The 22107-nt window shown below is 40.8% G+C and overlaps 2 protein-coding genes across 2 annotated transcripts in view; one reads left to right on the forward strand and one right to left on the reverse strand.

Annotated features, from left to right (window-relative positions):
- Window positions 1-10974, forward strand: part of IL4 (interleukin 4) — a 14029-nt gene extending 3055 nt beyond the window's left edge. Inside the window, exons 2-3 of the mRNA XM_007943799.1 lie at window positions 7990-8115; window positions 10864-10974. Coding sequence (XP_007941990.1) covers window positions 7990-8115; window positions 10864-10974 — 237 coding nt within the window. The remainder of the gene's footprint in view (window positions 1-7989; window positions 8116-10863) is intronic.
- A 10408-nt stretch (window positions 10975-21382) lies between these two features.
- The window catches only part of KIF3A (kinesin family member 3A), a 107485-nt gene continuing 106760 nt past the window's right edge, over window positions 21383-22107 (reverse strand). The window contains exon 19 of the mRNA XM_042781372.1: window positions 21383-21431. Within this exon, the coding sequence (XP_042637306.1) occupies window positions 21383-21431 (49 nt within the window). The remainder of the gene's footprint in view (window positions 21432-22107) is intronic.

Consider the following 22107-nt stretch of genomic DNA (forward strand, 5'->3'; position numbering starts at 1 on the left):
TTTATCATGATGTTGCTTATTGGTCCAGTTGTGAGGATTTTTGTGTTCTTTATGTTGAGGTGTAATCCATAGTGAAGGCTGTAGTCTTTGATCTTCATCAGTAAGTGTTTCAAGTTATCTTCACTTTCAGCAAGCAAGGCTGTGTCATCTGCATATCACAGGTTGTTCATGAGTCTTCCTCCAATCTTGATGTCGTGTTTTCCATATAGTCCAATTTCTTGGATGATTTGCTCAGCATACAGATTGAATAAGTATGATGAAAGGAAACAATTCTGGTACACTCCTTTCCTGAACCTAACCATATGATATCTCCTTGTTCTGTTTGGATGACTGCCTAGAAAACCCCCATAGAGCAGTTCTATTCTGTAAAACATGGGGTTGCCATGAGTTGAAATCGACTTGATGGCAATGGGTCTGTTGTATATTTTATTACATATATATATATATATATATATATATATATATATATATATATAATTTCTGTATTTATGTGTAGGTGTGTATACACACACATACACACACACATGAATACCTATGCACCCCCACACACAAATCCTTCCAACCTAGGGTATACCTTCCAGAAGCTGAGTCCACATGTGCTGTGCTCTGGGTTCTCCAGAGGGGAAGCTGCATTGCTGAGAGGGCTCTACCAGCCAAGGGAAGGGACCAGCTAGCTCACTGGCCAGGACTGGCCCAGAGGATGTGCTCAGGGTCTGGAAGTAACAGAGCATGTGGTTTTAACCCCTTTCAGCCATTTATTTGCTGTGAGGCCTTTGGCAAGTCTCCACACCTCTTTTTGCCTCAATTTCCACATCTGAAGGTATGAAAATGACTTTGAAGCTTGGTTGGAATTCAATGCTTGGGTTAGTGGAAAGTGTTAAGATGATATAACTCTTGATTAAAAGCAAAGATTGAGTATAATGAAATAGTGGTTTTAAGGAGGGGGCCAGTGGTTGGAAACAATCAAACCCTTCAGGATGACAACTCCAAGCCTAGGGGTCACCCCCACTCTGGGCTGTCTCTAGAAGACCCTCCCTACATCGTGCTCCCTGCTTCCCTCCACCATTGGCTTCCCTCTTCACTGGGTTCTCACATCCCTCCCTCACCATATATGGGCCTCTTCTAGAACAAGCCCACACTGCCTTCCTTCACTCTTACTGCCGCCTATGTTTTTTCCCCAAACTGTGGCCACTCCTCCTGAAAATAACAATCTCACACTTCTGTTCTTTCCTTCAAAGACTCAGAACTCCTTATTTACCTATTAAGGTATTTCAGAGCAAGCCAAGACTGTTATTTATTGAAAACTGCAGAGGTGGTATGTGGGAACAAAAGGTATTTCTCTGTGTTCACAAAGAGGAACACCTTTCCAAAATCAAGTGCATTAATTTTATTTCACTTGAGGATCAAGAATGTCCAAGTTGCTAACCAAGGTAGCATCCTGTTTGGGGCAGTTTCTGGAGGGTGTGCTGATTCAAATTCTGGGCCTCACAGGCAGCATCTACCCAGATGTCTAAGAAATTCAGGCCCTCAGAAGGAGCAAAGTGGGAAGCAAATAGGCTGGCTGATGTCTGAAAGGTGTCTTAGGTAGACCTTTGATTAGACATATTTCCTAGTTACCAAAGAGAGCTGAAGTCCACAATTTTTCAGAAAGCTCATGCTGACCCTCTACTAAAGGGGCCAGGAGGTGGCATCTTCTGACCGCCTCTAACTCCACAAGAGGAAGACAGAATCACCATCAGCAACCCAAGGCCTGCTCTTATGAGGCCAGACATATCACCACCCTCCAGCTCTCTGACTAACCTTGACACCAACCATCCCTCTCAGCACCCATCACCTCTCTGCTGGGTTTGGTAATTTGCTGCAGTGGCAACATAGAACTCATAGATTATGGGGTTTATTAAGGAAGCAACTGGCTACAATTCAAGTGAAGGGACGTGCTCAGTCTCTCTCAGCCAGAAATCTCTTTAGCTGGTAGTCTCTCTCAGCTGGCAGTCCCTCTCAGACCCTGTCTCAGCAGCATGTCTCTCTTAGTCAGCAATCAGAGATATCTTTTCTGCCTTTAGGAGGGCTCATTTTAAGCCTGGCAGAGTGGCAAAACTAACCAATCCCAACATCAGAATGCTACACACCTGAGAGAGAGAGTGAACTTCCCAGATTACTTCATGCTGCGCCAACAGAAATATACCAAGTGGATAACTTTAATAATCAAGAGTTTAAATTGCCCAAAATAAATGGAAACAATCAGTCCTAGCAACTGGTACACCATCCAATCTGCAACCTATACAACTATGAGACCAGAAGAACTAGATGGTGCCCGACTACCACTGTCATCCACTTGGAAGGGATGTAGGAGATCCTGGATAGAGAGGGAGAACAATGTGGAACAAAACTCAAAATCATTTGGAGGCAAAAAAAACAAAAAAAAACAAACAAAAAAAAAACGGTGGGGACCAGGTTTGCTGGTCCAATAGAGCCTGGTGGAACCACTGAGACTATGGCCCCGAGCTGCCCTTCAGGTCTGGAATTGAACCCACACCTGTCGTTTCCAGCCAAACAAAGTATAGGCATGTGAGTTAAACATTTACCTCAAGTAGACACACGCCCTAGAGAGAACAATCATGGGAGAAGGAAGGGCTGCTTATGCACAGGGAAACAGCTCAGGGGGCAGGAGTGTATGGAGGGATGTACACTGGAAAGAGGCAACTATGGGGAGGAAGTGGGAGGGGAACTGTTGCATTGTGGTAAACTGTGGTCAATGACATGAGAGAAAGTATACATGAACTGCTGTATGGAAAGTGAATTTGCTCTGTAAATCTTCACCCAAATCAAAATTAAAAAAAAAAAAAAAAGTATATTAAAAAAAAAAGAGTTTAAATTGCATGGTCCCACCCAGTAATCCAGTGGGAGTTACAAAGACTATGGCTAGAAAAGCCATACCATGTAATGTACTATATCTCAGGCCACCCCTAGCTTTTCTAGCCATCATCCCTTTTATACTTCAAAAATTAACATCCCTTTCACAATCAATTTTAAAATAACCACACCCATAAAAGCATGTAAGCCAGCCACTTCATGCCTTTATCTCCCTCCATTTTAAATAGCTAATTTCTAATTTGCACATCCCTATCAAACCAGTACTCTGAGGAGACAAGATTCTTCCTCTCTGAAGAATCTTCTGCTCTGCTTGGAACTTTGGACATCTGCATTCATAAATAAGCAAAGTCCAGCCCAGCATAAGCCATCAAATTGCAGCAACTCAGTACCAGCTCAGTGTCAAACATTTTCCTCTTCATTTGGTCAGGTTCTAGTAAGCTCAGCCCTAGCCATCACAGCAAAGTCATGGGTACTACCTGCCAAGTTTTGGCTCTTCCCTTTACTTCAGACCAGCCAGCACCCCCCCCCCTCTCATCCTTAGTCCTCAGGGACTAGTTCCACACAACTCCTTGCACTTCAGACCAGCCAGCCCTTCCTCTCATCCCTAGCCTCTGTGGTCTAGGTCATAGAGTACCAAACTCAGAATGTTTCTTCAGCTGCACTTCTCACATTTCTACTCTTCAAGTGGACCCAGGTGGTCACAAGCGAGGTGCATACAAACCTACTACTCGCTGGCTTCCTTTAACTTTCAGTCCTGGAAGGGGTTTCTCTCATGGGCCATTACTTTCCTGCCTCGATGCACCCAAAGCTTATCTGCTTGCTTGAAATTCAAAAAGCCAGTCATTTTTTTCTTTGTAGGTCCTGTCTTCAAATGCAGATCTTCTGTTCTCTCAGTAGTTCTGGGTGGGGCTCAGGTTTTCTACCTAAGCCCCCTATACTCTACACAGAGGGTTTGACACAAAAGCCTTTTTTTTTTTCCTGGGCAAATTCTATTTCCCCTTTTAACATATCCAATCAAATATTGGCTGAAGGTGGGCTTACATACTCTCTGTTATCCATACTCAATAATTATTTTTAATGTAGAAGTAGGTGAGAGAACATTCAATACCCATAGTACATTCAGATAAATACATAATCCAAAACACATAATCCTTTTTAAGACATTCCAGTTACATGTCTTCACCTGAATTATCTTCCCATTCTACGTATATGGCCTTGGGCCTTTGGCTGGGTATAGCCCTAGACTTTGGATCAATTATCTTCTTTAATAATTAACACCCACCAAAGTAACCATTTAAGAATCCAAAGTTTCACTTCCCAGGCCCCTTCCTTCTTTCTCTACAAAGTCCCATGCTTCCCATGCTTCGATGAGTCTGGAGCCACTGCAACTATCCCACTGCTCCCTCCAGACACAAACTGCTAGAGGCAAGGAGGGGGCATCTTCTAACTTTAACTCCACAGGAGGAAGACAGAATCACCATCAGCAACTCAAAGCTTGCTCTTATGAGGTCAGACATGCCGCCACCCTCCAGCCCTCTTACTAACCTTGACACCAACCGTCCCTCTCTTGGCACCCACCACCTCTCTGCTGGGTTTGATAAATCGCTGCAGTGGCCACAAAGAACTCACAGATTATGGGGTTTATTAGGGAAGCAACAGGCTACAATTCAAGTTCGGGAACATGCTGAGTCTCTCTTAGCCAGAAATCTCTCTCAGCTGGCAGTATCTCTCAGCCAGCAGTCTCTCTGTCTCTCTCTCAGCAGTGTGTCTCTCTCAGCCAGCAATCAGAGATATCTTTTCTCCCTCCAGGAGGGCTCATTTTAAGCCTGGTAGAGTGGCAAAACTAACCAATCCCAACATCAGAATTCTACACACCTGAGAGAGAGAGTGAACTTCCCAAAGTTACTTGTGCTGCTCCAACAGAAATATACCAGGTGGATAACTTTAATAATCAGGAGTTTATATTGCATGTTCTTACCCAGTAATCTAGGAGTTCTGGTGGTGTAGTGCCTAAGGCATTTGACTGCTAACCAGAAGGCTGGTGGTTCAAACCCACCAGCCACTCCTTGGAAGGAAGCCCAGGCAATTTACTTCCTTAGTGATACTGTTTCAGAAACCCAAGGGCGGGGTAAGTATGAGTCAGATCTGACTCCAAGGCAGTGAGTCTGGTTTGGTTTGGACCCATTAATCTGGTGGGAGTTACAAAGACTATACCATACCATGTAATTTACTATACCGCATCCTCAAATACTTGTTTTAAGTCCAAGTCAAGAATTTTCTCACAGATAGCACTGGTTGATCAAGTTTGGGCATAACTGGAGATAATGAATGCAACACAAATGGAATTAGACCTTTATGGTCCTAAATGTGGCTAGTTGAAAATCAAGTCAGAGAAATGCTCCCAGGTGCCAGACCACTGTTTACTGAAATTCCAGCGTGAGATAGGCTTCTGGCCTTAGCCTCTTTTTGAGCAGTTCAGAACTGTGTGGTCTGCTAGGGTGTCATGGTGTGCTCCCTGAGCCACTCCTAGACAACTCAGGAGCCACAGCTGGAAAAGCAGATGACAGCAACCTGAGCAAGAAGCCAAGGGTGGCAGGAATGTTGTCCTTTTGCTGTAATGCAAATGAAACTGAAATATTAAGGCTGTTAACTAAAACTGCTCATAGAATTAGTTCTTTAAAAGCTTTTCCATTTGATGACAACTCTTTTCTATTCCCATATTCCCATAATTACCTTTAGAAAATCCTTTGAAAAATATCATTTGAGGTTTTTGTTTTTCCCTTTATTACATAGCCATATATATACTGCTCAAACTAAGAGGCAGTCTAATGTCTAGGCTCCAAGCCAGTTTCTGAAAAATTTCACTAGGCTTTGATGGAAAAATAAGCAAAGAGGTTCTTCTCCTTTTGGACCTCATTGATCTTTATACAGCAGCACAGCTGTACACCTCTATCTAGGTACACAGAGACTGTCTGCCTTCTCATTTGTCCTCACCACCTCTGCTCACCTACAAAGACCAGAGAGGCTGGTGATTTATGTGAGGTTTCTTGACTCCCGGAGCTCAGGGATACTGGCACTGCTTGAAAAATTTTCAAATAGAAATATCCATCTAGGGACCAAGAGGAACTCTCAGCCAGTTAGTTAAGTGTGTATCTTTCCAAAAGCCCTGTTTGTGCCCCACAGGGTGAGGGAGGACAACTTCTTGTGGTCTAGGACTTCAGTCTCTCAGCTTGGTTCTAGATCTTGAAAATAAAAATTAAAATAGGAACTGTACTTCTAGAATTTAGCCTAAAGAAATTAGAGATGAACACCAAAATTTATATAGATTATTCACTGCAGCATTATTTACAGAAGAAAAAACCTGTGTAACAACAGGGGATTGACCAGATCAATTGTGGTACCAACTTGTGCTGGGTTTCTAGGTAGCTCCCAACCTCATGTTTGTAAACACTATCGAATGACTGAAGACGATCCTTGTGGTATATGTCAAGTGTAAAACAGTTACAAAACATAATAATGTATTTAAAAACTTGGGAAGAGATTTACAAAAATATTAACAGTATTTAACTCTGAGTGGTAGGATAAAGCATGAATTCATCTTTGTTGGGGAAAAAAAAAGCTATGTAACTATAAGAACTTTAAAGCTGCTTGAACATTGCTTTTCACATAAATTCCCCTGGGGCTCTTATTAATTCACATTCTGATTTAGGAAATCTAGGGAGGAGCCTAGGTGCTGCATTTCTAACAAGCTTCAGGGCGTGCCCATGCTGTTGGTCCATGGACCACACTTTGAATAGCAATGGACTAGAGCATGCCCCAGCAGAGGCCAGAGATGTCTTTCTCCACCTAAGCTGGATGAAGCTCCTTGTGTCAAATCACTCTCCTGTCCCTGCACCTTTGTTCTTCAGTGGAAAATGAGAGGACACATCAGTCCTTGTTCAGAGTGAGACAAAATTCTTCTTCCATGTTTCCTAGCAGGAGCTTTTTCCCTGATTGTATATTCCCCCTTTCAAGTCCAGCATCCTCAGGAAATGTCTATGTGGCCAGACCCACACCAGTGCTGCCAGCATTCCAAGGAGGTCTTGCCCCTGCACCATTTGAGGCCAATGACCCCTTACAGAAGCCCTGTCCAAGGTCCATCCAGCTCAATGGCTCCCTCTCCTAGAAACCAGCCCCCTTCTCTACAGGCCAGACTCCAGAGCACCTTGCCCTGATCTGGCACTCACCTCTAGCTTTGTAGGGAAATGTCTTCTCTTCTCAATGGACCATGAACTTCTACAGGCATTGATCTCCCATGAAGGGCTAACTGGAGAGTGAGTGCTGCCAAAGCAGTCATGCCCAGGCCAGAGGACAACATTCATTAATTCAACAAGCACGAGTGATTTCAGGGAAATCTGGACTTTAAAACTTACAGGCACAGCAGAGAACAGAATCAGACTAAGGGCTCACGTGAGCACCTTCCACATGAAGAACAGGAAAGAGACAGACATGGGCTGTGGAGGCAGATGGTCTGGCATTTGAATCCCAACTTATCTATTTCAGTGATTTTATTCAGGCACCTGAAGTTTGCACCTCAGTTTCTTCATTTGTAAAATAAGGCATAAAAAAATCCTACTGTAAATGGCTATCAGCAGGTCTGAAGGAGACATGCAGGCAAAACACTTGGCCCAGTGCTCGGCCATTATCGAGAATGTGCTGCATACCCCTGCCATTCTCAATCTGCTCTGCTCTCAAATCCTAGACAAACACACTCCTGGTTTATCTTGAATTTCTCACTAGTAAAGGAGAGAAAGAACTTTCACTTCTGTGTTCAAAATTAAGTGTAAGGTAACTGAAGTCCCTTTCAGCAAAACCCACTAAGGGAAAATAAATGGGGAGGTTCTGAGGAGACAGCTGCTGTATGTGCAGGTAATCGAGAGAGGCTACTCACAGAGGTTTATAACTAGGACAGCTGCCTTCTTTCATGAGGCTGGAATACGTGAATACCTCATCCATAGTTGAGCAAACTCACCTTCTCCAACTGCCGTCCTGGAAAGAAGAAATCAGAAGGAAAAATCTCTCCCATGTTCAAAACAGAGTTCAAAACATGGCTATTTGTGGTATTTCTCTTTCTAGAACGCAACCAAGGATGAAATCTTCTGCAGGGCTGCGACTGTGCTTTCACGAGTCCACACACACAATAGGCACTTGACCAAACACCTGAGAGGACTCAACAGAAGCATCAGCAGCATGACAAATGTGGTAAGCTACATTACCCCGGCGGATTGGCTTCTGATTCTCAACAACCTCACTTCTAACTGCTCTCCCTTATTAGTTTCCTTGCCCTAGATTAATCAATCTATTTATTCACTCATTAAAAAAATATTAGCTGAGGCTCTACTAAGTGCCAGGTGGTCTTCTATGCACCTGGGAATAAGACAAACAAGCAGAGTCCCTGCTATCATGGAATGTTCTAGTGGAGGAGTGAGGGAGAGAAACAGACAAGCATGTAATATGATGTCCAGTAGTGATAAGTGCTATGAAGAAAAAGATAAGAATAAAGGACATAGTGGTCATGGGGGAGGTGGTTGATTTAGGAGTTAGTGGCATCATCTGAGAATGTATCTGAATTAAGGGAGGGAGCAGACCATATGACCAACTGGAGAAAGAACATTCCAGACAGAAGGAATAGTCATGTAAAGATCATAAGATGTAATTGAGCTTCATGTGTTCCGAGATCAGTACGAAGGCCAGTGTGACTGGATCAGAGCAAGGAGACGGAGTTTAGCAGCAGGCTGGATCTCACAGTCTTCAGATTTTGCCCCAAGTATAGTAGGAAGATCCTGAAGGGCTTTAAGTAGGACAGAGACTACAATCTGATTTATGTAATTTAAAATGATCACTCTGTGAGTAAACAAATTGAAAAGGGTTTAGAAGAAAATTACCCATTGATGTGGCCACTGCAGTAACCCAGGCTAGAGATGACAGTGGCTTGGCTAAGGGTGAGGGCAATGGAGGTGGTTAGATTTGGCTTATAACTAAAAGTAGAGCCAGATGGACTTGCTGAGAGGAGTGAGGAAAGAGAGGTGTAAAAGGTGACCTCTTGGTTCTTGGCCTGAACCCCTTTGGAAGACTGGAGGTGATGCACGGCTAGAGGCTGAGTGGAAGATCAGAAGTTCAATTTTGTACATATAAGTTTGAGATGCCTACTGGATATCTAGGGAGCCCTGGTAGCATAGTGGCTAAAGCACTTGACTGCTAACCAGAAGGCTGGCGGTTCAAACCCAGCAGCCACTCCTCGGAAGGAAGGTTGGGCAATCCTACTTCCGTAGTGATACTGCCTCGGAAACCCAAGGAGGGGTCGCTAGGAGTCGGGGCCGACTCGACGGCACACAACAACAACAACTGGATATCTAAATAGAGATGTTTGGAAGATGGATGAACAAGTCGGAGTATAGGGAAGAAGTCAGAACTTGTGATATAAAATGGAGATTTCTCAAATGCTATAATATACGTCATAAGACCAAATGAAATAGACAAAGGAATGGACTCAAGGACTGATCACTGCGGCATTCTAACATACAGAGGTCAGAAATAAGATGATGCAGTAGACTGAGAAGAAGGAGCAATAAAGTAGGAGGCCATCCAACGGTGTGTGGTGTTTCAGAAGCCAGCTGTTAAGGAGGGTGTGATAAACTGCCCAATGTACTGAAAGGTCAGGTAAGATGTAGACTGAAGATGGCTATTAGATCTTGCAAGATGAAGGGCCACTGATGATGACACAAATGGCCTCAGTGGAGAAGCAGGGATGGAAGTCTGACTGAAGTGGGCTCAACAGAGAATGGGACAAGGGTGAAAAAAGAAGTGACAATTAATACAGAAAACTCTTTCAAAAAGTTTTGCTGTAAGGTTTCAAAGAAATGAAACAATAACTAAAGGACAAGTATGGAGTGAGGGAAATTTCTCTCAAGTTCTTTCAGCATATTAATCTACGAATGGGAACGACTGACCAAGGGGAGAACTGATGGTGTAGGATACAGGAGGAATAAGTACAGGACAGAAGTCCTTTTGGGAAAGAGAAGGTGCTACTTAACACCAAGTGGAGGAAGTTGCCTTAGGCAGGAGCAGACTTTTTTAAACCCTTCTGGGTCTGTTGCCTTATTTATAAAACAAACATAGTAACACATATTCTTTTAATCCTCTTATCTTATGAAGTAGGTATTGTTATCCTTATTTTACAAAGGAGTAAACTGAAGTTTTTATAAATTAAGTAGTTGGTCCCAAGCAATAAATAGTAGACTCTAAGATTCAAACTGCAAATGTGTCATAGTGGTAGGTCCCTGGAAGCCTTTCCACCTTAAGTGCTGCCATGCTGTAGTGTCTACTGGGCAGGAGGGCACGATGACTGAATCTCTCCCTCTCAGCAGTCCAAGTGGCCACGCAAAAGGCACAGTACGGTAATGGGTGGGTCTGAACCTACACCTTCATGTTACTACCCCTGAGCAGCACCTAGCTGTGACACATCGCTCCAGAGACTATGGCACCCCCTGATGGCAGATGGTTAGTGGTGGTATGGTAACCATTTCCAGGAGTGTAAGTGAGTACCTGAAAACATGCAAATCCTGCTGGCCTAGGGGCACAGTTCCCAAAAAAAAAAAAAAAAAAAACCAACCCAAACTCACTGCCATCAAGTTGATTTTGACTCATAGGGACCCCTCCTTGGGTTTCCAAGGCAGTATCACTACGGAAGTAGATTGCCCCATCTTCCTTCTAAAGAGTGGCTGGTGGGTTTGAACTGCCAGCCTTCTGGTTAGCAGTCAAGTGCCTTAGGTACTATGCCACCAGAGCTGTTAGGGGCACAGTTAGACTCCCTATAAGCCAGACAGGAGGCCCCAGTGTGGTAACTGTCCAGGTAGCAAGCACTAGAGTAGGCTTGACTCAAGTAGATAGTCATGACACTAAGACTGAATTGCTTTATCAGTGTAAGCTAATGAGATGTTTCTTTTGTAGACCTACTGTCCTGTGAATGAAGTCAGGAAGAGTACATTGAAAGACTTCTTGGAAAGGCTGAATACGATCATGAAGGAGAAATATTCAAAGTGTGAAAGTCTAACATTTTAATTTATGAGTTTTTAACAGCTTTATTTTAAAAAATATTTATATATTTATAACTCATCATAAAATAAAATATTTGTAGAATTCTGATGGTGTGACATCACTTTAACGGCAGTGGCTATATCTACTTGACAAATGAAGTTATGGTTTGTAACTTTTGGGGAAATCAATTTAATTTACTGACACTGTAGTTGGTGTGGGCTCCTCTCAAGAAGCTTCCTCTCTAATTAGGGATATAATACATGAAATTATGAAATAATAAGGCCAGATGTGACATAAATGGTAAGAGAACTCAGAATGGGTCCACGAGTCCTACCAACTACTATATATTTCTGAATCCAAAAGTTGTCAATTGGGTATCTAGACACTGTTCTTGCAATGGGACAAGAGTTATTATACTGAGTTTGTAGAAAACCAATGTAATTCTAGTACATTATGTGGCTCTCCACTAAGCCCTATTTAAAGTCATTATTTAGTAACATCAAATGTGTTGATTGTCTCAAGTCTTAGAACTGATCAAAAGACAAAGCATAAAAGACTAATTAAGGTTATGGACTCCTGGTAGTGGAGTGGCTAAAGCACTAGGCTGCTAACCAAAAGGTCAGCTGTTTGAACCCACCAACCAATTTGTAGGGAAAGCTGTGGTAGTCTGCTTCTGTGAAGATTTACAACCTTGGAAACCCTATCCTGTCCTATATGGTCACTGGCAATCGGATTATACAACAGACTATAAATGCAATGAACTTGACAATATAAAAAGTATGGCTAAAAATGGTTGGGAGGTAAAAGCTGAAATAAAGAAGGAGAGTTAAGACACTAACATCCTCAGTTTACAGGAGATTAATTAAGCAATACTGTCTAAGAACCAGACTTAAGTATTTGTTTAAAACTGCAAGGGTAATAGAAAAACTAAAAATAATTTACTGTAAAAAATTTGAAAGGGGTAGTATAAACACCCTCATTTTCAACAGGGAATCAACAGACAGCATCTGAAGGTGATTTAAGAAAACAAGAGTCTGTAAGAGTGGTTGTGTGGTGATGGTTACTGTGGCTGTGGATGGAAACATGTGGTCTATGTTACTCTGCTTTTACATGTGTTTGAAAGTAATGAAAAGTAGAAAAATAATAGTAAGCTAATCGAGAAATCTTTCGAATTATAATGGTAACCATTGGAAGAATTAAAAACAGAAAGTAGTTTGCTGTGAGAAAGGGATTTGGAATAAGAAGGGGTGAAGCAGGTCAGAAGACTGTTGGCTTTCCATTCTAAGTCTGTGTGTGTGTTTTACCATGTGCATAAATGAGAAAATGTTTTTTAAATTTAAATAAGAACCAAAATAAAAAAGACAACAAGAAGTATGGCAAGGATATAAAAAATTAGAACCCCTCAATACATTGCTGGTGGGATTGTAAAATAGTGCAGACACTCTGGAAAACATTTTGGCAATTCCTCAAAAAGTTAAACATGGTTACCATGTGACCCAACAATTCTATTCTATGTATATGCTCTACAGAACTGATAACATATGTTCACATAAACATCTGTGCATGAATGTTCATGGAAGCACTATTCATAAAACTCACTGAATTACACACTTTGAAAGAATGAATTTCGTAGTATATAAATTATATCTCAATAAGGCTGTTATTTAAAAAATAATTAAAGGGGAAAAAACAAAGCCAAATGTGGTGAAATGAATTCCTTTATGTGGCCTTTTGCCTTAGTTCTTTAGAAAAAGTTTGAGAGATTTTCCCCCTAAACCCTAAGGAGTTACCTTTGACCTAGTTTCCTATTCCAGAGGATTTGTTACTTTTGCCCAGGTTGACTGACACTTTCTGGGATAGTTTGATAATTTCTGCCTGGCCCTGAACTGTAGCCTACCCTATGACTGGCACCTTGCTAGGATTAGTCAATAGACTATGCAAATGAAGTGATTATAGACCATGAGAATGACGTATCTGTAGCCTGCTATGCAAATGAAGTGTTTGTGGTCTACCAAAAGGGGACTGATCAGTTTGTGGCCTTGGTGGGGCCATGCCTTGAAATTGACGAGGAGTTTGTAGATATAAGCAGCCAGCTCCACAGAGGTTTCTGAGGTAGAAACAAGCAGGAAGAGAAGCAGAAGGAAGAAAGAAAAGAATAAGGAAGAAGCAGAGAGAGAGGGAGGAGGCAAGGAACGTCTGAGAAGAGCTGTAACAAGCATCAAGGGCTGTAACACTAAAGACAGGGAGAGGTGCCTGTCCTGAGGAGGTGGAGAGGAAGCCTGCAAGGCTGTGACGAGCTCAGAGTGCCATCCTGCACTGAAGAAGGAAAACTTGGTCTACATGTTTCCTGATCCTGAGTTGTAGCCTTTTGATCCTGATCTGAGAGTTGCACCCTGTTCCTTAATAAACCACTTCAGCATAGTTTTGAGTTCTGGGAGATGTTGTAGTGAATTGTCGAACGCAAACAGGTGAGGGGAGAGTGCTGAGGGGAGAGAGAGTGGACCAGTGTCAAAGATGGAATGGTACAGCAGTTTGGAGAATGTATAAATTTGGGATACAGTTCACCTCCTCCTCATAGGAATTGGCTTTGTGCTGATTCTTATATTTGTAGTTGTTTGCATACCAAGTGTCGAGTCATTGAAACTCGCCTTTTAAAGACATGTTCTCTGAAAAAATACAGATCTAGTAAAAGTGATTGAGCACTTTTCATTCTGCCTTATGCATATGTGAGAAAAATTAATACTAATACTACAATTACACCAGAAGATGCAACTTCTTTTTAACTCTTCCAAAATAAGGGAACAAATCAAAAGCTTAAAGTCTCACCCCGACCACAGCCAGTTTCACCCTGCCCACATAAAATACCAGCATGCCAAGGGCAATAAGTAACTAAGAGTCGTGGAGCCTTGTAAGGCCAACCTGAAAAGATTCACATTGAAAACTTTAATTTCTCTTCTTCTTTGATTGAGAGTTATTTGCATTCAATGGCTAAAGTGCACTGCAGTCTGCCACAGGATATGAGCTGTGGGTTACAGTTTGTGCATGAGACCAGGATGGTAAAGGAAAGATTGTGAAGAGGTAAGATTTAGAACAGCCACAGAAAGGACATATGCAGGCCTCGGGCAGGTCTGTCACAAGATTAAGAGTAGATGGTCAAGAAGCAGCTATCACTTCCATGTACTCCCAGACAGGTGGTTCTAGGCTCTGGATGAAGACATCCAACAAAAAGTTTGAATTTACCACAGCAGTGAGAACATGAATTAAGGAGGCCACACATAAAAACAGTGGAAGAAGAAACTTCAGGATAAGCAAAAGTTGGGAGGCCTGCCATTCAAGGAAGGGCAACTGAAACACATAGTGATGAGCATGTCCTCTAAGATACGTAGCCACAGCCTCAGCCCACTTCCTGAGACATGCTGCTGTGTCTGTACATGGAACACGGGAAACTGACAGCACAGCCACTAAAGCAGAACCCTTCCCTCCTTGCTATCAGCTCCCTCCAACTTCTATCAATGAATAGATGATACTTTCAACAGGCATCTGTTGTTAGGTGCCATCAAGTCAGTCCAGATGCAGAGAGACCCCAAGTGCAAAAGAATGAAAACACTAAGCCCCAAGTCCTGTACCACTCTCACAATCGTGCTGTATTTGAGCTCACTGTTACAGTCCCTGTGCCAATCCATCTCATTGAAGGTCTTCCTCTTTCACACTGACCCTCCACCAAGCATGATGTCCTTCTCCAGTGACTGGTCCCTTCTGATAACATACCCAAAATACGTGAGACAAAGTCTTGCCATCCTGACTTATTCCTAAGGAGCATTCTGGCTGTACTTCTTCCAAGACACATCTCTTCATTCTTTTGACAGTCCATGGTATACTCTTCACCAACACCATAATTCAAATACATTAATTCTTCTCTGGTCTTCCTTATTCATTGCCCAGATTCCCCACACATATGAAGTGATTGAATGTGCCATGGCTTGCATCAGGACACTTTCTTCCTCAAAGTGACATCTTTGCTTTCCAACACTTAAAAGAGACCTTTTGCAGATTTGCCCTATGCAAAACTGGATTGAATAGTTCATTGAATAAATGAATGAAAGAAAAAATGTTTGGCTCAAAGCTATGCCTCTTTTATTGAAACATTCTCTGGCCAGTTAGAAACCCAGCAGGGACTCTTGTTGCTATCGGCCTGTGCATGTTGCTGGACCTACCATCACCCTCCTCCACGTCATCTCAACTAGCCTCTCAGGGTGCCCACATCACCCCGGGAATCTGAGAGGCAGAGTACAACACACAGCTTTCTTATGGAGCAATGTGAGCTGCTCTATTCTATCAGCTTCCACTGATAGAAAGCGCAAAAGAGGTGCTCTCTCTAGGCTGAGGGCCGATTTGTTGGTTCAAGTTCACGTTTCATTCCCAGATGGGAGTACTAAAATCTAGTTAGCTGTCATGCCCAGAATCTCCTGACCTTTTGCCCTAGGCACCCAGTGTCACAGCTCTCTACAATGCCTCTCTTCTAACTCATCCTTCCTGCCAACTTCTTCCCAGTTCAATTTTCAGTTTCTGAGCTGTCTGCTCCCTTCTTTCCTACTTGCCCATGTTACAACCAATCAAAGCAATGTTCTGCTGTTTTGTGTGCTGACTGCACACCTGAGGACCTGCTAGGCCACTTGAGTCAAGAGAGGTGAAGAAGCCTGTCTAGGTACCAGTCATGACAGGTACCAATCACCGAGTGTAAAGAAACAGCTCAGAAGTGAGAGAGACTAGCTCCTCTGGTCAGGACCATCTCAGCCTCCCAACAACCAGGTGTGTCCACCATCTGGTCTCCCAGTCGCCATGTGTTGCTCCTTCCAATCATATCTGCAACGATACTTCCAACAGCTGTTTTTCTAAAGCACAATGTGAATGCATGCCCCTTTTAAAATCTTTCCATGACTTCCCACTGCTTACAGAAAATTTTCAGTGGGATCCTGGCCATCTCTTTCCTTTTCAGGCCATGCTCTACTGCCATCCCTTCTTCTCTGTCTCAAGGATGCCACCAGTGCACATGGCATCTGGACACACATTGCTCTTTCTGCCTGGAATGCTTCTCTGCATTTGCTGAACTGCTAAGTCTTAGCTCAAACAGCACCTTCTTTGAGAAGCTTTTTTGACGCTTTGGTTAAGCGGACATGTGCTAGGCACCACACTAGCTGCTGGGGAAGAATGTCAATGGCAGTTCACCATTCACTCTCCTTACCCACAGCCCTTAACATGTTGCACCATCATCCTCCACTTCGGAGCCCACCTCTCCCTCTGGAGGGAGGATGCGAGTTCCACAAATTCTGGACATTTCTCGGTTGCCAAGAATCTTTTACTCAGTGGTAAACCCAGAAGAGATGCATATGTATAACATAAAGAGATCCAATTAAAATAGGACACCTGGTGACTGAGCGGCACAGCTCGTGGTAGAGTAGAAATCAAGCCCAACATAGTATTTCTGTAATGACTCTGGTATTTTTAGGTTGGGTTAGGCAATATCCTCTTGCTAAGATTGATATCAACTCTGAGAAGTATTTCATTCAGTTGTAAAGTCCCGGTGAATGCCTTTGTACAACTGGAGAAATAAAGACTTAGATTAAAAGCTGAAATTTCCCCAGCTCTCTAAAATAGAGTGGGGGGGGGGAGCAGGTGTGGAAGAATGTCTGATCTCTCAGATTCTTTAGTCAGAGCCATGAATGTGTTTGGGTAAGACAACCTGATATTCTGATAAGGTTCATAAAAGTAACGTGAAGATTCGGTCACAGGAAACCCAAGATAAAAGCTGAGAGGAAAATAGGTTCTTTTTGAAGTAGCCTCTTCATAATGATTTTCCCACACATTTGTTCAACTTCCGATTGAAGACGGAATACCTGATTTGCTTTGCAAATGAAACAACTTACGAATGAGAAATTGAGATAATGTGACAATAAACATGTGTGAAATGTTCCTCTGGCTAGCTTTATATTTAGGCTTATGTGCCAACTATTTCTGCAAGACACAGGCAAACTGTGCTATTACTGACAACACATTACCTTGTTTTAACAATGGGTTCAAAGTGATTTTATGGGAAAAGACTAAACAAAAAACAATAATATTATTAGCACCAAATTAAAAAGGGCATAGGAAATTGTATCTGTACATCCTGCAGGTACACATACAATACTTAATCTAATACATAATCTAGAGGGAAAAAAAAACAAAAAACCTGACTACAGATGAGCAGGCCATCAGATTTCATACAGTCCTGTCAGCCACAGCAAAACAAAAACCATTCTTTTACCCAGGGGTAGAAAAGAGTCCCGTAGGCTAGTATTTAGCTTTAGAAGGTATTTTCTTGAGAGTCTTCACAAGAAGATATGCTGGACAATGCCCTCAGCAGCATCACGACAACACAGGCAACAACAGGTTTCCTAAGGGTGCACTTTCCTGGCACTGCTCCAAAGCTCAACTGGTGGGAAGGGCAGCAGGTGGGAAGGCAGCAACACTATCCAGCGTCTTGCTTTTGCCATGGCAGGGGCTTTAACTTTGCTTTTGCACATTTAGGATTTTCATATATAAGCTAGCAGATGGAAAATGGAAGCAAGCATATCCTTCAATGACCAGAAGTATCTCCTCTCTTTGTAAAAAGCGCATTTCAGTCATTTGAAACTTGATGACCAATCAAAACTTCTCACTGTCCACTGTGAAATTTCTTAAGGCTGCTTTAGCATAGTGCCTGGTAATCGATAAATGTCTGTCAAAAGAACATATGATTAACAATAGCCCGAGAAATGTTACTGTTCTGGACATATTTTAAGCACATTTAAGATTCTGAATAAGAGCACAGTATTGTTCCCATTCAGCAATGTCTCTTCTAACCTGAAGCAAGATAAATTCTGTATACACACTAAGTTATCACTCGAGAACTGGTTTCTAGTCTCAAACACCTAATGAAAAGGATAACAAAACTTGGATAAAAAAAATTTCATAAAAAATAAATTTTTATCAGTGAGAAGATGTACATTTAAAAACATCTCTCCCAAGTTTCAGTTTCATGATGATTTCTGTTTTCAAGACCCACAGCACTAAGAGCTTCTGACTATGATATTACACAGGCTGCTCTTAATCATATAAAACTAAGAGGCCACGTAGAAAGAGCTTGCCCATTAATTCAAGATGAGAGTAAACACGAAAACAGTTAACAAAAGCAGCAGACCACTACAGGGATTAGGTAAGGATTTTATTTCTTACATAACCATGCTGCATGTACACATACAATACTCATATATACAACTTAAAAACAAATACAATTTATACATAAAATACAAATGAAACTGTGGCTTTTGAAATCAATACAATAAACGTACTGTACAATGTGTTATTTTGGCCAGTACACAGTATTGTAGTAATGCTATTTTCTGAAATTATTAATTAATGATTTATTATCATTAGGTAGGTCAGACTACAGTGTAAGTTCAAAGGCACTAAGAGAACTATGTTTTCTTCTACCAGTCTAAGAACAACAAATAATTAAAATGGAAAATAATTGTATACATTAAGAAAATTGGGCAGACACTTGTGTGCTGAAATGTAAACTCTACCCATTCCTTAGTTCACAGCCTCGTAGGAAAGAGAGGGACTTTCCTTAAGATAAATGTTAAGGGGAAAAAAGATATTTAACACAGACTAAAGAGAAACAAGAAAAACAAAACAAGAACAACAAAAAACCCACTCCCCCAAAACAACCCACACAGAAAATCATAATCATAATTTTAAAACAGGTTACAGATGAAATAGTACTGACCCAACTCCAAAAAGCAGCCTTAAATTTTTTGCTGAATAAAATTCCTTTTTTCCAGAAAATAGAGACAGCTTGTCACATGGATTCTACTTGTGATATAAACATGCAGATATAGCCCACCCTTATCAATCTTGTACTTCAGGAGAATCAAAACAAAAATGGAGAGTACTCAATTTTAATACCCTAAGATTTAATAGGGAGCTCTGGTAGCATAGTGCCTAGGTATATGACTGCTACCAGAAGGCTGGAGGTTCAAACCCACCAGCCACTCCTCGGAAGGAAGATGGGGCAATCTACTTCCGTAGTGATACTGCCTCAGAAACCCAAGGAGGGGTCGCTATTGAGTCGGGTCCGACTCCATGGCACGTAACAACAACAACAAAGATTTAATATATGTAATTACAGAGTTTATTAAAGAACACACTATAAACCAGTAACACTCTACCAAGGCCTTCTAATAAATAAATATTACTTTTTAAATTAAAAGGAAAAGAGAAGGAATGCACATTCAGTAATCTATTTGTATGTGCCACTTATTTTCAATCTGCATTATTTACTTCAAATAACAAGCAAGTTTATTCAGCTATATCCTTTCATAAAATTAACAATGAAGTCACAATATATTTCATTTGTGGTCAAAGACACAGTGAATGTGAAGAAACCATAGGGATGCCATGATTGGAACTAAACAAATGCTCTAAAGCCAGTGGCCTTGTTTTTTCATATAGGTATTCAGGCCTGGACTGAATGTCCAATTTTGGCATCTCATAAAATGAATCTTTAATGGCTACCTGGTATATAGTCAGTTCTAATGTAAATGCCTACAGAAAAAAACCACTAAAAATTGCATGTTTTTAAGAATTCTCCAATGTTTTGTCTTTTTATAGATTGCTTTCTATCACTGTGGTGGGGTAGAATAGGCAAGAAATTCAACATACCGGCTTAAATTTTCTATAGTGTTTTACAGCTTAACTCAAAAACTACTCCTTTTAAAAAGAAGAAGCCTTAACCTTTTCTTTTCCCCCAATGGTAAAATTAAGATTTCTCTTAAATAATTACTAATAGAAGTAAATGTGCACAATCAAAAACTTTTACAAGTGCCAAGACATTCTGCTCACACAAAGTTTTACAAGACAAATTCACCCTCAAGTGTTCACAGTACCTAAACAATGCCCCACAGAGTAAAGTTATAAACTTTGAATTACCTTACACACTACAAAGAAAATGCTGACAATTAAATGCAATCTGTATCACCCAGAAAGTACTCAGCATACACAGAACATTTAGTATTCTATCTCTGAAATGTACTTTAAATTTATGAACACATTTTTACCACCACCTTACCAGTATGCGGTTCACAAGATTTTACTTATAAACCAATGTTCGGACAAACTTATTAAAATAATGTAAACTTAATAAATACTAACTTATGATGTCTCAAAACATTTGCAACCAACATGTTCCAGAACTGATTATATCATTTTAAAACTTACAAAACATATATTAAGTGGTGTAGGAGCAGCATAATTTTCAAAACAAAATAAAAACTTTGTAAGCAGTCGCCGAAAGAACAATTTTATCTATTACAATTTATTTTACTACAAAATAAAAGTAACTTTTATTTTTATAGGAATATGGTCTTAACTGGATTAGTCAAGAGGGAAAATTTTCTTTTTATAAACTATGAGGAAAACAAAACAAAGTCTTTTTCTTGCTTAGTTGCATTTTCTGGAAAATGGAGACACTTTTCAATTGGGAGACGTAGAGCAATTTCCATCAAAATTTGAAACTAAGACACAGGACAGTGTTTTAATGTCATTCTTCAAGTAAATTAAAAAAAAAAAAAAATGCATACAAAGATAAAGTAACCAGTATTCAGCTTCTTAATTTTCTGCAACTTTGGCCCCTTTAGAAACAATTCAATGTTGTAAGAAAACATGAAATCATAATAAAAAAAAAGTATATCTGATTTGAACTCAATGTGACAGAAAGGTCAAAAGAGATTCAGATGAAACACATTTCAACCTTTTTTTTTTTTTGTAACATGTACACTTCCAAAGACTGTCAAATCATAAAATTTTCTACATTAGACCTGTAAGATCAGTCATCGCATACTTAAAATGCAATGACTGTTAATATAAAAATCAGGCGTATTTAAACAGGCTGGGCAGGTCAGTATTAGGATTGAGTCATTTCTTAGATGTACAGCCTATATAAATATAACAGTATAACTAACACAGGACTGCTTGATCTGCTAGTTTAAATGTGCAAAACAGGACATACAGTTATTAAATTCTGGTTATCTAAATATAAAGCAGTTGGTTAAACGGCTAACAGATTTACGCATACATCTAGACAGCAGCTCTCTATAGCATGAGCTGCTCCCTCAACATCAAATTCAAGAGTAAGACAGTGTGAACAATCCCTAGAGTTGTACAATTTCAGTATGTTGTGTTACCTCTACATATAGACTAAAGGTACTAAGCAAATTCTTATTTTCAGTCATACACCATTATTTATAGCTTTTATTATTCAAAATGACACAGAACTCTTCAGTGTTTTAATTAAAGATTTTATCCAGGCATTAAAATACCAGTAATTTTTATTGTGACTTTAGTCTGTTAACATCTATTGAAGTAAAGAGTCGATTACAGTTTCAGGCTTTGCAGAACGCTTTCTGTTTGGAGAAAGGAAAGAGAAAACATGAATAATTTCCTAAAACACTGAAATGCAAACACTCCCACATCATGTAGTAGATAATACAAGGTGGCCACAGAGTCTGGAAACACAAGTCAATGTCTGACTATGTTAAGTAATCAATTCATGCTCACCCTTGCACGCTTGTGGAAGGTCACCTAGAGGAGGTACAAGAGGAAGACGCCACACCGCATCATGCCAAAGTGGTGAGGGAGTGGGGAGATGATAATTCCCAACACTGGACTAAACCCTTGATTACCTCTTCTGGGGTATGCTAAGGTGCAAACTTATTCAGTAAAATTCAGAAATATAAACTATCTGAGGCAACTCTTCACAGATACATATATGTGGATTGATGAAAATGCTACATTAATGTACCATGTTTATTGCAATTTTGCTCAGCACATTAAAACATACATTACTAATAAGGTATGTGGCTCTGGTGGCATAGCGGTTAACCTTTTGGCTGCTAACCAAAAGGTTGGTGATTTGAACCTACCAGCTGCTCCGTGGAAGAAAGGTGAAGCAGTCTACTTCCATAATGATTAGAAACCCAGACTTAGAAATCAATGAGGGTCGCTATGAGTTGGAATCAACATGATGGCAGTGAGTTTAATGAGAGTAAGGTATATCACACTGAACATACCATGTTAATA

Source organism: Orycteropus afer, unplaced genomic scaffold (assembly GCF_000298275.1).
Source record: "Orycteropus afer afer isolate SDZICR_OR568_19922 unplaced genomic scaffold, OryAfe1.0 scaffold00112, whole genome shotgun sequence".
Classification (NCBI taxonomy): Eukaryota; Metazoa; Chordata; class Mammalia; order Tubulidentata; family Orycteropodidae; genus Orycteropus; species Orycteropus afer.